At 39.5% G+C, this 15,155-nt stretch overlaps 1 protein-coding gene across 1 annotated transcript in view; it reads right to left on the reverse strand.

Moving 5' to 3' along the window:
- GTF2B (general transcription factor IIB) overlaps window positions 1–14,395 on the reverse strand; it is a 38,671-nt gene extending 24,276 nt beyond the window's left edge. Inside the window, exons 1-2 of the mRNA XM_025364422.1 lie at window positions 14,262–14,395; window positions 10,095–10,201 (exon numbers count right to left, since the gene is read on the reverse strand). Coding sequence (XP_025220207.1) covers window positions 10,095–10,201; window positions 14,262–14,278 — 124 coding nt within the window. The 5' untranslated portion in view covers window positions 14,279–14,395. The remainder of the gene's footprint in view (window positions 1–10,094; window positions 10,202–14,261) is intronic.
- Between the last annotated feature and the right edge of the window lie 760 nt (window positions 14,396–15,155).

The following is a 15,155-nucleotide window of genomic DNA, read 5'->3' on the forward strand; positions in this document are numbered from 1 at the left end:
ACAACATGCAGAATGAGTTTAGTAGAAGGGAGAGGTCAAATGGACTCATTTTTCTCTTTCAAATACACTTAAACTATTTTCCAGTATCTTCGTTACATTGTTTTTACATACGATCAAATAATTTAGATTTAAATGGTACACAATCAAATAATTTAGATTTAAATGGTACATTTTTTTTTCTTTAACTAGAAATACTACTACTAGTTTCAAACAACTCCTCATTGTGAAATAACTTACAGAAGTCATGATAGACCAATTTTATGTTTTAATAGCAATTATGGCAGGTTACTAAGCTAATACTTTACTGGTTATAAAAATAAATTTATGGGAAATGTACAAGGTCAAATTTATGAACAAACTGATTATCTAAATATAATAATACTGCCACCTAGTGTTCAACTTTTAAAACGACATAATCGTACAATTGGCATCTGGGGAAAAAACCCCACAAAAAAGTGCTGTTAGAACAAACAGCTTCAGCTGGACACAGTGGTTCATGCCTGTAATCCCAGCACTCTGAGAAGCTGAGGCAGGTGGATCATTTGAGGTCAGGAGTTTGAGAACAGTCTGGCCAATATGGTGAAACCCCATCTCTACTAAAAATACAAAAATTAGTCAGGCGTGGTGGTGGTCACCTGTAATCCCACTACTCAGAAGGCTGAGGCAGGAGAATCACTGGAACCCAGGAGACAGAGGTTGCAGTGAGCCAAGATAAAGCCACTGCCCTCTAGCCTGGGTGACATAGCAAGACTCGGTCTCAAAAACAAAACAAAACAAAAACCAGTTTCATAGTAGGAGCAACAAAACTTTGCTTTAAGAATTGGCCCAGGTTGGACGTGGACATTTTGGGAGGCTGAGGCAGGTAGACTGTGTAAGGCCAAAAGTTCAAGACCAGCATGGGCAACATGGCTAAACCTTGTCTCTACAAAAAATACAAAAATTAGCCAGGTGTGGTGCCGTGTGCCTATAGTCCCAGCTACTCAGCAGGCTAAGGTGAGAGGATCGTTTCAACCAGGGAGGTGGAGGTTGCAGTGAGTCGAGAGGACTCCAGTGCACTCCAGCCTGGGTAACAGAGTGAGACCTGGTCTCAAAAATAAAATAAAAAATAAAAATTGGTCGTTTTAGAGTCACTACCAGTATCTTAAGGATCAATGATGAAATGGGCAGCTAATACCAAATCATAACACTTCATGTTTCAAATAAAAATCTTGTAATTCAAATAAAAGAGAACCAATTAAACAACTATCACATGTTAAATAGCATTAAAAATAGCATTAACTACAGCTACAAAAAATGGAAACAAGTTTTAAAGGACACCAAATACTATACAGCTATTTAAATACTGGGGGAAAACATTATCAAAAGACAGCAAATGTGTGACAATTTGTATTTTCCAACGATGGCAACAATATCTCCCATCCACATGTTGTTCTGCAATGTGACCTTGTCACTATCACGTTTAGGTACAGCCTATTTCTCTACGCCCTTCAACTCAGGTGAGTCCTATCATGGCCATGACGAACAGAATACTGAAACGATCCTGTGCCAGTTCCAGGCATAACCCTTACCTACCACCCATGTCTAGCTTCCACTTTCTCAGAACACTTGCTCTTGAGGTACTTCTCTTAGAAGCCAGCTACCATGTAGTATAAAATATGACTACTGTGAGACAACTACGGAGAAGCCCTGGAGGATGACAGATTTATGTGGAGGTCAAGTAGCACAGAGGAACCAGAAATGCAAGTGAAGAAGTTATCAAAGAAGCAGATCTTACAGGTCCAGCCAATGCCAACTGCCCAGATAAGTCCCTCCCAAATTACTGACTCATAAAATCCTGAGCAAAATAAAATGGCTGTTGTAAACCACTAAGTTTTGAGGTAGTTCGTAATGTAACTGTAAATGAAACAAAAATTGGTTCCTGAAGTATTGCGTTACTTTAAGAAAAATCAAAAACACTTGCCCTTGTTTTGAGATTGGTGGTGGGTCGGCCTCAAGAAGAATGAGGTGACGGTTTGAGAGACAATGAGATAAATGTTATTAGAGGCAGGAAAAAAGGTATAAGGTATAAGATATAAACTTATAACATAAATATACTTCTGGTATTATGAATTATTTCATTAAAAAAGGTGATAGTGGTCGGGTACGGTGGCTCACGCCTGTAATCCCAGCACTTTGGGAGGCCAAGGTGGGCGGATCACCAGAGGTTAGGCATTCAAGACAAGCTCAGCAGACATGGTGAAACCCGTCTCTACTAAAAATACAAAAAATTAGCCAGGTGTGGTGGCAGGTGCCTGTGGTCCCAGCTCCTCGGGAGGCTGAGGCATGAGAATTGCGTGAACCTGGGAGGTGGAGGCTGCAGTAAGCCTCTGCACTCCAGCCTGGGCGAGAGTGAGACTCTGTCTTAAAAAAAAAAAAAAAAAAGTAATAGTAAAGGGCTCTCTTAGTTGCTAACTCAGATGAGGGGGTGACATACGGCTCTGAATATGAAAATTGGGCCATATCTACTCTTCAGTTTGCTATTAAAGAGGAATTAGTCACAATGGGCTGTCCTAATTTTAAAGCACAAATTAAACATTAATTAAATATAGGACTGTCCAGCTGAGTGTAGTGACTCACACCTGTAATCCCAGCACTTTGGGAGGTCGAGGCGGGGGGGCGGGAACTTGAGGTCAGGAGTTCGAGACCAGCCTGGCCAACATGGTGAAAACCCGTCTCTACTAAAAATAAAAAATATCAGCCAGACGTGGTGGCGTGTGCCTCTAAATCCCTGCTACTCTGGAGGCTGAAGCAGGACAATCACTTGAACCCGGGAGGTGGAGGTTGCAGTGAGCAGAGATTGTGCCACTGCACACCAGCCTGGGCGACAGAGCGAGACTCCATCTCAAAAAAATAAAAAATAAAAATAAAAATAAAAGAAAAAAGGGACTGTCCAAAAACAATTCAGAAAATGTTTATTAATATAGTTTAATCTAAAACATTTCAGACAATGTAAAAAATTTTATGGCAAGCATAATCAAATCATGTATGCCAAGATAATTTATTAGGAAACACTTGATGTCTGGATTCAAATTCCCATGAAAACCAGTATTTTAAATAAGAAAAAAGTCACAAATGCTATCCCTTAGTGGGCTACAGAATATTTGCCCAGCTTGATTTCTTCCCCATTTTCTTAGTGTAAGAGGCAAAGGCTGAACTGAGCTGGCAATAAAGAGCAAATGCCTTTAAACCAGTGAGCTGATGCAAATTCAATTACACATACAGTCACATGTTGCATAACATTTTGGCTTAGAATGGACTATATACACAATGGTGGTCCCTTAAGATTATAATACCATCTTTTCATTGTACCTTTTCTATGTTCGATATATAAGACAGAGCTGAACACATTCACATATATGGCAGGGTCTGTATGCACCCTGACAACTCGCAGAACAATGGGATGAAAGGATACTAGCTTTCTCCCACTTTTCATAGGTAAACTGGGTAAGTTAATGTACCTGAGTACCTACAAAAATGTAGTAAGTGGGGCCTGGCGCAGTGGCTCACACCTGTAAACCCAGTACTTTGGGAGGCCAAGGCTGGGGTATCTCTTTGAAGCTAGGAGTTTGAGACCAGCCTGGCCAACATGGGGAAACCCCGTCTTTACCAAAACAACAAAAATTAGCTGGGAGTGGTGGTGCACACTCTTAATCCCAGCTACTCGAGTGGCTGAGGCATGAGAATCACTTGACCCTGGGAGATGGAAGTTGCAGTGAGCTGAGCTCATGCCACTGCACTCTAGCCTGGGTGACAGAGCAAGATGCTATCTTCAAAAAAAAAAAAAAGAACTAGTAAGTGAAGGTACAATTGGTCAGACATGCCCCACAAAGCCTACATTGAACCGGATGTTAAAAGCACCATATACTAGAATAAGAGTTTGGCCGAAAGCTCCAGAAGTCAGAACAATAAATACTAGATATGTATTTAAAAAACAGAAAAAGATACATACTTACCCCTGAGTTAAAACTGCCTACAGTACTCAGTACGATAACACTGTACAGATTTGTAGCTTAGAAGTGATAGGCTATATACTATGTCGCCTAGGTGTGTTGTAGGCTATACCATCTAGGTTTTATTAAGTACCATCTATGATGTTCACATGATGAAATCATCTAACAATGCATTTCTCAGAACATATCCTCATCAAGTGACACACGATTTTAATGCAATCTAAATTCACTATTGATATATGACATTAATATATACAGGCATGTATGTCATATTAATTTATACTAATGCAGTGTTATGTTCAATTTAGGTATTTCCAACTTAATTTGCTTGATGATAGTCTCAGCAAAACAGAACTTTGCTACTAGACTCTTCTACACTTGTCCTTGTTCGGTAATGGAATGGATTCTTCACTTACACAATATATTACACATTTAACTCATTAATCTATGAATAAGCCTACCGTATTTTAAAATAAGTATTGGTTATATTTTATGTCAGAAGAATCAGTATCAAAAAGGAATACTGTCATATATCACAGAAAGTAAGTTTTATTGGATATTTTTTTCAGACCTCAAGATTTAACATGGTGTTTGATATGAATAAATCAATAAAAGCAAAAACAAAATTAACTTCCTTTGGTTTGATACAGCAGAAAAGTACAAGCAAAAATTAGGAATTCCAAGCACAAGAAAGCATACAAGTCCTGTGAATTGTATCTTCCTTTTCTGGCTGATTAATCTCAACTGTCTTTCTGGTTAAAGCGGAAGTGAGGCTGGTGGGAAGGCTGAAAATATAATGGGATACTTTTATGTTATTTAAAAATGGGCCAGGCGCCATAGCGCACACCTGTAAACTCAGAATGTTGGGAGGTTGAGGCAGCTGGATCACTTGAGGCCAGGAGTTTAAAACTAGCCTGGACAACATGGTGAAACCCTGTCTCTACTAAAAATACACATGGGTGTGGTGGTGCATGCCTGTAATCCCAGGTACTCAGTAGGCTGAAGCACAAGAATCGCCTGAACCCCGGAGGCAGAAGCTGCAGTGAGCAGACATCGTGCCACTGCACTCCAGCCTGGGGGATAGAGGAAGACTCTCACTCCAAAAAAAAAAAAGCTACAGAGGTTAGGAGAGCTAAGAAGCTGAAATTATCTTCAGTTTTGTCTGTCTCACTCGTACACATTATCAGTCTGATCTTAACATTGTGGAAGAATTGGAAGGCTCTCATTTAACTGAAGGGTTAAGCAAGCATTTTCTGTAAAGGGTGACACAGTAAACATTTTAGGCTTTGTGGGTCAAGAGGCAAAATTAAGGATATTAAGTAGGTACTTATATAAAATAAGAAAAAAATCCACTATTTTTTATTGTTGAAATTTAAAATATAATAATTAGGTAATTTACTGTAATACATGTCTACTAATGAGAAGAATAAAATTCTCTTTTTGGGGGATAACATTTCACTTAACTGGAGTTCAAAGTTAATGTTCTCTATCATCAAAATGAATGACAAATGTTCATGTGTCAATGATGTTGTACTGACAAGATTTTATATATTTCACTTTCTTTTCACATAGATAAGTACTGCCAAATACCAATATTAATCCACAAGCGTATGATTTTAATTGAGCATATTTACTGCTTGGAAGGCATTTATAGAATTGTATCACATTCTTCTCCTGATAATGGCCTACATACTGTTACCCTGCAGATTAGTCACTACCAATTGAAGGTTAGATGGAACCCCCTTAACTGTGCAATGAAAACAAATTTTGAAATATGAAAATTTCCTTTGCATTTGCATTCAGGTCTGAAAAACACCGCTGAAAATATAGCTTAAGCCTGGAAAATATATCTGCTGCAAATCTATGTGGTAATGAATATCCTATTTTAACTTCTGACAGCACTGGAAGTATATAAAGTATATAAAAGCAATTTGACATTACTTATGATTCAAACGTTAACTTGTGAAATTGACTTTACCGCAGTTTATGTTTCACAGAAAAGCAGTATTTTGCCTTGTAACTTTATGATGAATTCATTAAGAAGTATTAGCAAGTTTGCAGCAAAAGCTAATTTTCAAAACCATCCAGTGTTCAATAGCAGTAGCTGAAGGCAGTACTGATTCAGAAAAATCTTACTCTTGGCCCCTGAGTTCAGAAAAATCACAACAAAACTTTACTACTGCTAAATCACCAAATTAGTGTGTCATTCAGACAAGTCACCCTAACAATATTTTGTTAGAAATATTCAGCTTTTATTTCTAACAAAAAATGTCACAAAACTGGCCGAGCATGATAGCTCACACCTATAATCCCAGCACTTTGGGAGGCCAAGACAAGAGGATCACTTGAGGCCAGGGTTCAAGACGAGCCTGGGCAACACTGTGAGACCCTATCTCTACCAAAAAAAAAAAAAAAACATTAGCCAAGGTCCTGCTTGAGCCCAGGAGTTGAGGCTGAAGTGAGTCATGATCGCACCACTGCACTCCAGCCTGAAAAAGAGTGAGAATCTGTCTCAAAAAAAAAAAAAAAAGGTCACAGAACTGATATTGATAGTTATGTCCACAAGAGTGAATGAAGTTCATTGTTCACAATTACTGGTTCAGTAACACCAGGTAGATTAAAGTCTTCTCTAACAAAGTACTGCTGAATAATAATATAATAAACAGGCTGTTTAAACACCTTACATTTTCAATCTTGGCAAATCTGTCCCACTAAGTCTTCTGCTCCACATATATTTTTACCCTTATCAATTATAATAAATTTTAGCAGAGTCCACTTCAGGTTATACTGAATTAACACTTTCGCAACTGCTTTGAAGCTATTTTCTCCTATAGCTGCTCCATGTAGACAACCCATTGGAGCTAGTTCTTCTGACAAGCTCAACACTGACTTTTTTTTTTTTTTAAGACAGAGTCTCACTCTATCACCCAGGCTGGAGTACAGTGGTGCAATATCGGCTCAATGCAAACTCCGCCTCCCGGGTTCAAGTAATTCTCTGCCTTAGCCTCCCCAGTAGCTGGGATTACAGATGCCCACCACCATGCCAGGCTAATTTTTGTATTTTTAGTAGAGACAGAGTTTCACCACCTTGGCCAGGCTGGTTTTGAACTCCTGACCTCATGACCCAGCCCCCTCAGCCTCCGAAAGTGTTGGGATTACAGGTGTAATCTACTGCGCCCGGCCCAGCAATGATTTCTTGAATAAACAACTGAAAAGTACCAATAACATCAATCTAGTCATCAAGAGCCAAAGAAAAATACCTGAGATAATTTGCCTTGACTTTTAACTGACTACTGATGTTGCTCCACTGTCCTCAACTCTTCAAGCAACTGTTCTTGGTGAGATGCTAACAGCCTTAAATAAATTTATTTTCTCTGAACACATATATTCAGCTCTTGCAATCAAATATGAATTAATTATCATTGGTAAATGGCTGTCCTTGCTTGGCCAAGAAATAAGCCACTTAGAAACTTCAGTTGCAGCCGCAGTTTCATTCTTTTATTTTTGTGAAAAAATTATGTTGTGTTAAGATATTCTATTTTACATTATCTTCTGACCATTGTTTTCCTGAGTTAGAAATATTCTAATGAGTGCTCAGTATAGTAATGTCCACGCTTACTGTATTCTTTTAACACAGCTATAGTATCATTGTGTAATAAACACAACTGTTTTGCCATCTAATTCAGTAGCAAAATAATCCACACTCCACCAGGCCTTAAAAGCATGACATTCAAAGTTAACTTTTCTTGTTTTGGTGTGATGGATATGTAATGGTAATAAAAATAAATAAATAAAACAGTGCAGTATGGCAACATATGTGGCGATCAACATGTTGCTGAGTTATAACTGCATCACTGCAATTAGTATGCTGAGCGGCAGAACAAGTGATGAGAGCTGCACATATGGTTTCTGTTGCAGCTACTAAGCTCTGCTGTTGTAATATGAAAAGAGCCACATACACTATGTAAACAACTGAGTGTTGCTATATACCAATAAAACTTTATAGGTAACAGGCCAGGCGTGGTGGCTTACACCTGTAATCCCTGCACTTTGGGAAGCCGAGGCCAGTGGATCACCTGAGGTCAGGAGTTCAAGACTAGCCTGGCCAACATGCTGAAACCCTGTCTCTGCTAAAAATACAAAAAGTCAGCCGGGTATAGTAGTGGGCGCCTGTAATCCCAGCTATTCAAGAGGCTGAGGCAGGAGAATCACTGGAACCTGGAAGGCAGAGGCTGCGGTGAGCTGAGATCGCACCACTGCACTCCAGCCTGGGCAACAAGAGGGCAACAACAGCGAAACTCCATATCAAAAAAAAAAAACTTTGGCCAGGCGAAATGGCTCACGCCTGTAACCCCAGCACTTTGGGAAGCCGAGGTGATCGGATCACCTGAAGTCAGAAGTTCAAGACCAGCCTGGCCAACATGGAGAAACCCCGTCTCTACTAAAAAAAAAAAATACAAAATTTGCTGGGCACGGTGGCACATGCCTGTAATCCCAGCTACTTGGGAGGCTGAGGCAGGAGAATCACTTGAACCCGGGAGGCAGAGGTTGTGGTGAACCAAGATTGCGCCATTGCACTCCAGCCTCGGCAACAAGAACAAAACTCCATCTCAAAAAACAAACGAAGAAAAACTTTATAGATACTGAAATTTGTATTTTCACATGTCCCAAAATAATGATTTTTTTCAACCATTTAAAAATGTAAAAGCCATATTAGCAAATAGGCCATATAAAGACAGGTGATGGGTTGTACTTTGATGACCCCAGATTAAAATTTTATTATTATGAAAGGCAATACAAGATAGAAATCTGCCTCCCATGCAGACAATGGAGTCAATCTTCTAACTACCTAAACATCAGTTTCCTCATCTGTAAAGTGAAGATAATGTTAGTACTCACCTCACAAGTTTGTTGTGAGGATAAACTGAGTGAATATGTAAATCATTTAGAATAGTACCTAGTATATAGTAAATGTATTGGCTATTCCTTACTCAGCGGCATACAGTAGCAAATGATTCTCAATCCCTATTAGCAACTCTATACTTTAAAACTCCCACTGTAGGTCTGAGGCAAACAGCCTTCTCGGACCAAGAAAGACAATTCCACAGTATGCCACTACTAATGCTTCTGTTATACTGCCCACAATCCTTCTAGAGTTTTCATTCTTAAGTAATTCAAACTGCTAAATATTACCCCGATTCTCAGATGCTGCAACGCCACCACAAGAATAGTTTTTGAACAGACTATCTGCAATCTAAAGTTCTGCTGCATATCTAGATTAGTGCGCAAGTAGGAACAAGGTGAAATTTTAAGTGGTATTTTTGACAGTAATTTTATACTAGACATTCATCAATAAATGATTCCATATAAAAGTTATAATAAATCTTTTTTTTTTGGACTAAAAGGCTTTCGGTGAGACTCAAAAATCATGTTTATCTACTTTTCAACATATAAAAAAGTCACAAAAGTTTGATTATTTAATATGCATGAGTGTCAGCCCATCTCCCCAGTCCTCCACCAAGTATTTCAGACGAAGGACTTAGGAAATTACTGTGGCCTTTTCATTTCTTCTGGATTAGCTCCCACCCGACATTATAAAAACATAAATTTGGATATACAATAAAATATGTTTCTAAACAACTTTACTCATTTCTGTTTCCTAATTTTTTTTTTTTGGCAATAAATTATTTGTTGGGGAAGAAAGTCAAAATGTGTTCATTAAATGACAGTTTGGAAACTATGCAAAAGTGAAGAACTCTAAACAAGTTTTTTTTTTTTTTTTTTTGAGATGGAGTCTCGCTCTGTTGCCCCAGCTGGCGTGCAATGCGATCTCGGCTCACTGCAACCTCTGCCTCCGGGTTTAAGCCATTCTCTTGCCTCAGCCTCCCGAGTAGTTGGGATTACAGGCACCCACCATCATGCCCAGCTAGTTTTTGTATTTTCAGTAGAGATGTGGTTTCTCCATGTTGGTCAGGCTGGTCTCAAACTCCTGACCTCAGGTGATCCTCCCGCCTCGGCCTCCCAAAGTGCTGGAATTACAGGCATGAGCCGCAGTGCTTGGCCTCCTAAACAGTAATTTAAATTAAAACCATAATAACAACTCACCTACAACCAAGCCACATTCAGGACAGATCATATCACCGGCTCTGTAGTCCTCCACTAAAATCGCATCTGGATGGTTTGGACATGTGACTCTTGGAAGAGCATCCAAACTAAAAGAAAAAAGTTGTATTTTTACATCTTCCCAATCAACATGTATCACAGTAATCTCCTGGGACGGGGGATGGGGAAGACAAAGATTGTGAACATTCTTCAATACATACGATTATAACACGTGTGAGCTAGATTTTCAAAGTAAACATCCCAGTTAGGTTACTTTAAATTCTAGCTAGTAACTGGCAAGTAGTTTCCACTGGAATTCTTATTTTACTGGGGAAGGCTTTCAAAACATAAATAGAAAATAATTAGTTTCTTCTCTTAATATGTAGTCTACTAAGATTTTTTTTAAATGCTGGTTAGTGTTGTAATGACTAGCTACCATAATAACCTGCAGCATTTACATTACCATCCAGTTTGTGCTCTTTGCCACTTATTTGTCTAGTCAGAGAACAATTTCTCTCTGTATTTTTCTACTTGTTAACTACTTTAGTAACAGATTTAAATAGTACACTGAACCCAGTAAGTATAGAAATGAGGGGTGGTAGAAGTTGCTCTGCTGAACTTAAGACTTGATGATTTCCTTTAGTCCAGAATTCAGTTACTGAATTTTTTATCATTCAAGGAATTGTTTCAAAAGCTACTTGTAAATTTATCTGTGATATTAATAATTAGCTCAATTTATCTTATTTTGAACAACAAAGCAGTTTGCAGAAGACACGTTCATCTTTTTTTTACACATTAATCATAAATGATCTGACAGAATCAGCTGTAAAAGCAACAAATATTTGATCATTATTTCAGGGGGTATGACCTCCCAATCATAAATGCTTGGTAGCACTGCAAATAAGGCCCTTTTAAAAATCGTTTGAAATAATACAATAAATGGTTAGGTTATGGACATCAGATGCACGTAAAAGACAAAAATCAACTGTTCTTATAGTATGTAAATAGTTATTTGTGGTTTGGGGTAAAGTTTCTCATGTTAGCAAATACCATTCAGAAGGTTAACTCTCAACTTAGATGATGATATCTACAGGAAAACTGATAAAATAATCCCTATTCCCCTCCAAATTTATCTAGTCAGCTTAACCAGAACATGTCTTGAATCTTCTCATTGGGAAAACGCAGGGGTAAGTATTACTTCATATTTGTGATTACTCCATAAATTCCTCTAAGGAAAGTATTTTAATATATTATGACAAATAAAATTAAACAGTTGTTATCAATTACGAAAAACTATGTTGAAATAAAGGAAAATGTTAGCAGAGTAATACTAATTACAAATTAGTAAAAGAGGAGGCCATGTTAAACACAGTACTAAGAACTAACACTCTGCACTATTAAAAAGTAGACAGAAAACTCTAGTTCATGTAATGATACAGAAACATCTGAAAGATATGAAGAGTGAGGAGTAAGGTAGAAAATCTATACAAAGCTGAAAAGTATGAACTAGCCATACACTGTAACATGGATGAACCTCAAAATACTGACAGAAGCTAGACAGCAGAATACATATGCCATTTATGCCAACTTCAAAGCAGGCAAAGCAAATTGATGGTGTTAGAAATCAGGATGCGGTTTTCTCAAGGGAGGGGGAATGACTGAGGACAGAGACTTTGCTAGTGTCTTAGCTAGTGCTAGTGGTATCTGATTTCCTTACCTGGGTAGTAGCTATGTATGTGCTCACTTTGTGACTGAGCTGCCCACTTTTAAAATCTGCGTGCTAATGTCATTAAAAAAAGGTAAAAGCAAGGTAGTGAATGGAGTTTAAATTAGGTCACTTTTGGGGAGAAGAGAGGTTAGAACTATTTGTATACACTTGTTAAATCATAAGCACGAGGAAAACACCAAAAGACTAGTAACTATGGCTGATCTGGGGAGACTTGAGAGACTACTTTTCATGGTTTTAGTCTATTGCAATTTTGCTTTTGGACCATTTGTATGTGTTACCTATCAAAATAAAAGTATGCTAAATTAGTAAACTTTTAACCAAATTACCCACAATACAAAAGAGGAACCATACAAATGGGGTGGCGCAGGTGGTAACAGAGAGAAACAATGGGGAGGAATAGGGAAACCACCACCACTGACATTAAAACATCTAAAGTACCAGATAATCCCAAACCCCATTTTAGAGCTATCATTTATTGGGTATGCACTGTATTGCTGGTGTTACACATTTATTATTGTCAATCTCCACAGCAATCCTGCAAGAAAGGCCTATTTCCCATTTTAAAAGATTATGCTCACAGAATGATTTGCCTGAAGTCATGGAACTAGTAAGTGGCGAAGCTTACATTTGAACTCAAAATATTTGTATTCTTCTGTGAGGTCACCAGCCAGTTTCACGGCCTAGTAACAATACATCTTCCTGAGAGGAAAAACATGCAAAAGATAGAAATAATATATTTAGGCTGGGCATAGTGGCTCATACCTGTTACCACAGCACTTTGGCAGGCCAAAGTCGGAGGACTGTTTGGGCCCAGGAGTTCGGGCCCAGCCTGGGCAATGTAACTAGGCCTCTACAAAAATAAAAAGTAATAAAATTAAAAAATAAAAAAATTAGCCAGGCACACTAAAAAAATTAGTGTGCACCTATGGTCCCAGCTACTCAGGAGGCTGAGGTGGGAGGATCACCTGAACTGGGGAGGTCATGGCTGCAGTGAGCCATGATTGTGCCACTTGCACTTCAGCCCAGGCCTGTTCCAAAAAATAAAAAATTCTACATTTAACTTTGTCACTGATAGAAAAACTTAAGCAATAACTGCCATGATACATAAATTGCACATATCTAGAAAACAATTCAGACTTAAAAAGCCATGACAGAATTTAAGTCGTATTTGAGTGATTTGGGGAGCCAAAGTTTTCCATTTACCTACAAGGAGGCCTCACCTGACAGACCACCACCCAGATAGAATGACTGAGCATCCAATCCAAGAATCAGAATCAGTAAACAAGAGTGTCACTGGCTTTATGAGTTCTGTTCAAACAGTACATTAGCTAAAGCGCCTCCCACCCCAAATTCTTTTTTTCTAACCATAAAATGTAAGTCTTGGCAGTTACCAGAAAAGGCTATTTTGTAAAAATGGCTTTCACTGTGAAATTAACCAATTCCACAGCTGATAGGGTCAGAAAAATGGTGCCAGAGTTCCAGAACCTGTAGAATTAATTTGATACTTTTAACACAGCATTAGTTAACCAAAGGCCAGGTGTGGATAACAAGAAACAGGTTATCTTAGACTCTACACTCTAACACTATCCTTGGAAAAGTCAACATTGGCATGACTCAGTTTACACTTACGCAAAAATACTAATATCTACCTCATAGTGGTAATGAGAGATATAATTAGGGTCTGCAAGCATTTTTCAGGTCACAAGATTAAAGGCTATCTCTGAGGGTACTGCATGCATTTCCTGTAGATATGAGTACATTGCATTTTTAAATATATACTGAAGAGCAACCTCCCAGTACACATAACTAAATTTCTTATGCAAGATTTTCTTCAGAAGGACACAGGCAACGATATTTGTAAACAAATCCTTTAGCATGGAACTAATCAACTCTTCCGATGGCTCTAACTTCCACTTTCGAGGCCCGCTGTGATGGTAACCTGGTTCCATCTGGCTTACCAATGCTGACGTTCCCAACTTCCTAGCTGTCAGATCGATAGGGACCCGGAACCAACTATTTCCCGTTCCTTTGAAAAGGAGAAATTACGGACCTCGGGTTGTTTGGGCCGTAGACGAAAACAACAAGCTGGGGGAGGGGCGGAGGTAGAAGGAAAAGAAAATAAAGGGAGATTGAAATATTCGGAAAAGACGAGGACAAGGGCTGGGGACACAGAAGCCCACCAGGACCCACAAAGGGTGATGTCTACATAAGAAGACGACATAAGACTCCGAAGCAATAACGTCAACAGCTGGGTAACCCCTTCGACACCCTGACAGTCCTGCCGTCTGGAAGTGCCTTTGTCCCGGCCGGTCGGCCAGTCCCGCCGCTTCTCTCCCATACCCCTCTGTGCTTAGTCCGACTAGGCTGCCCGGAGGCCGCCTGAAAGCCCGCGGCGCTCGCGCCCGCCCCTCAGCTCGCCGGGCTCGGCCGGACATACTAACCGGCTGGTAGACGCCATCTTCAGGGCCACTGCAGTGCCCGCAACAAGCCACAACAGGTCCGCCAAAAACAGGAAGCGAGTGTGGCGAAGAGACGCGCAGAGATGAGTTTTTATAGACGACTCACCCACGCAGTCGTAACAGAGCGGGGCTACGGGTCGGGAGAAGGGCCAAGAACAGTGAGATCCCATACGTCACGCGCTTTGAGATTTCTTACGTTCTTACTCCGTTTCTGTAATTTGCTATGTTGCTAAGCGAGTCAACGTAACTGCCTAGGAAGAGTCTCATGGGAACCCTGCAAAGGGGCTACAACAGAGCTACTCTCAATCTGACAGAGTTAAAACACGAAGAAAACCCTGCCTTCGTAGTGGTGCCAAAGCCTACATCCCTAAAAGTCTAACCACCCCTTCCTCTCCCACCTTCTCACCGCCACCCCCCGGCCCCAGTACCCCACCCGGCTTCAGGCACTCCCATTTGAGCCGATTCTTACGTGCCCCAAGGGTGATTCTTTCTAAGGAATTCAAAATAAAAAGAGAAATTCACTTAGGTCATCCAGAACAGGTGTCTCTTCAGGCTCTGTCATCAACTAGTATGTTATCTTCTTAGGCACGTCGTTTTGATACAGGGTATGTAGGTTTATATAGGTTATAGTATCTTGCCTTGCATACCCTTTTAGAATTGGCAGGAGATGAAACAAAATTACGTGAGACCAATGTGTGCATGAGAGGCACGACGATATGGGTCATACTCTGATCATTTTTTTTTTCATGGCCTTTGCAAATTTGGCTGATAGCTAGGTATAGAAAACTTGGCAGAACATCTAGATAATGCAAAATATCCCTAGATTTATTAGCCAACTTAACGTCAAAATAGTAATACCACTACTACTAACAACAA

Source organism: Theropithecus gelada, chromosome 1 (genome assembly GCF_003255815.1).
Source record: "Theropithecus gelada isolate Dixy chromosome 1, Tgel_1.0, whole genome shotgun sequence".
Lineage (NCBI taxonomy): Eukaryota > Metazoa > Chordata > Mammalia > Primates > Cercopithecidae > Theropithecus > Theropithecus gelada.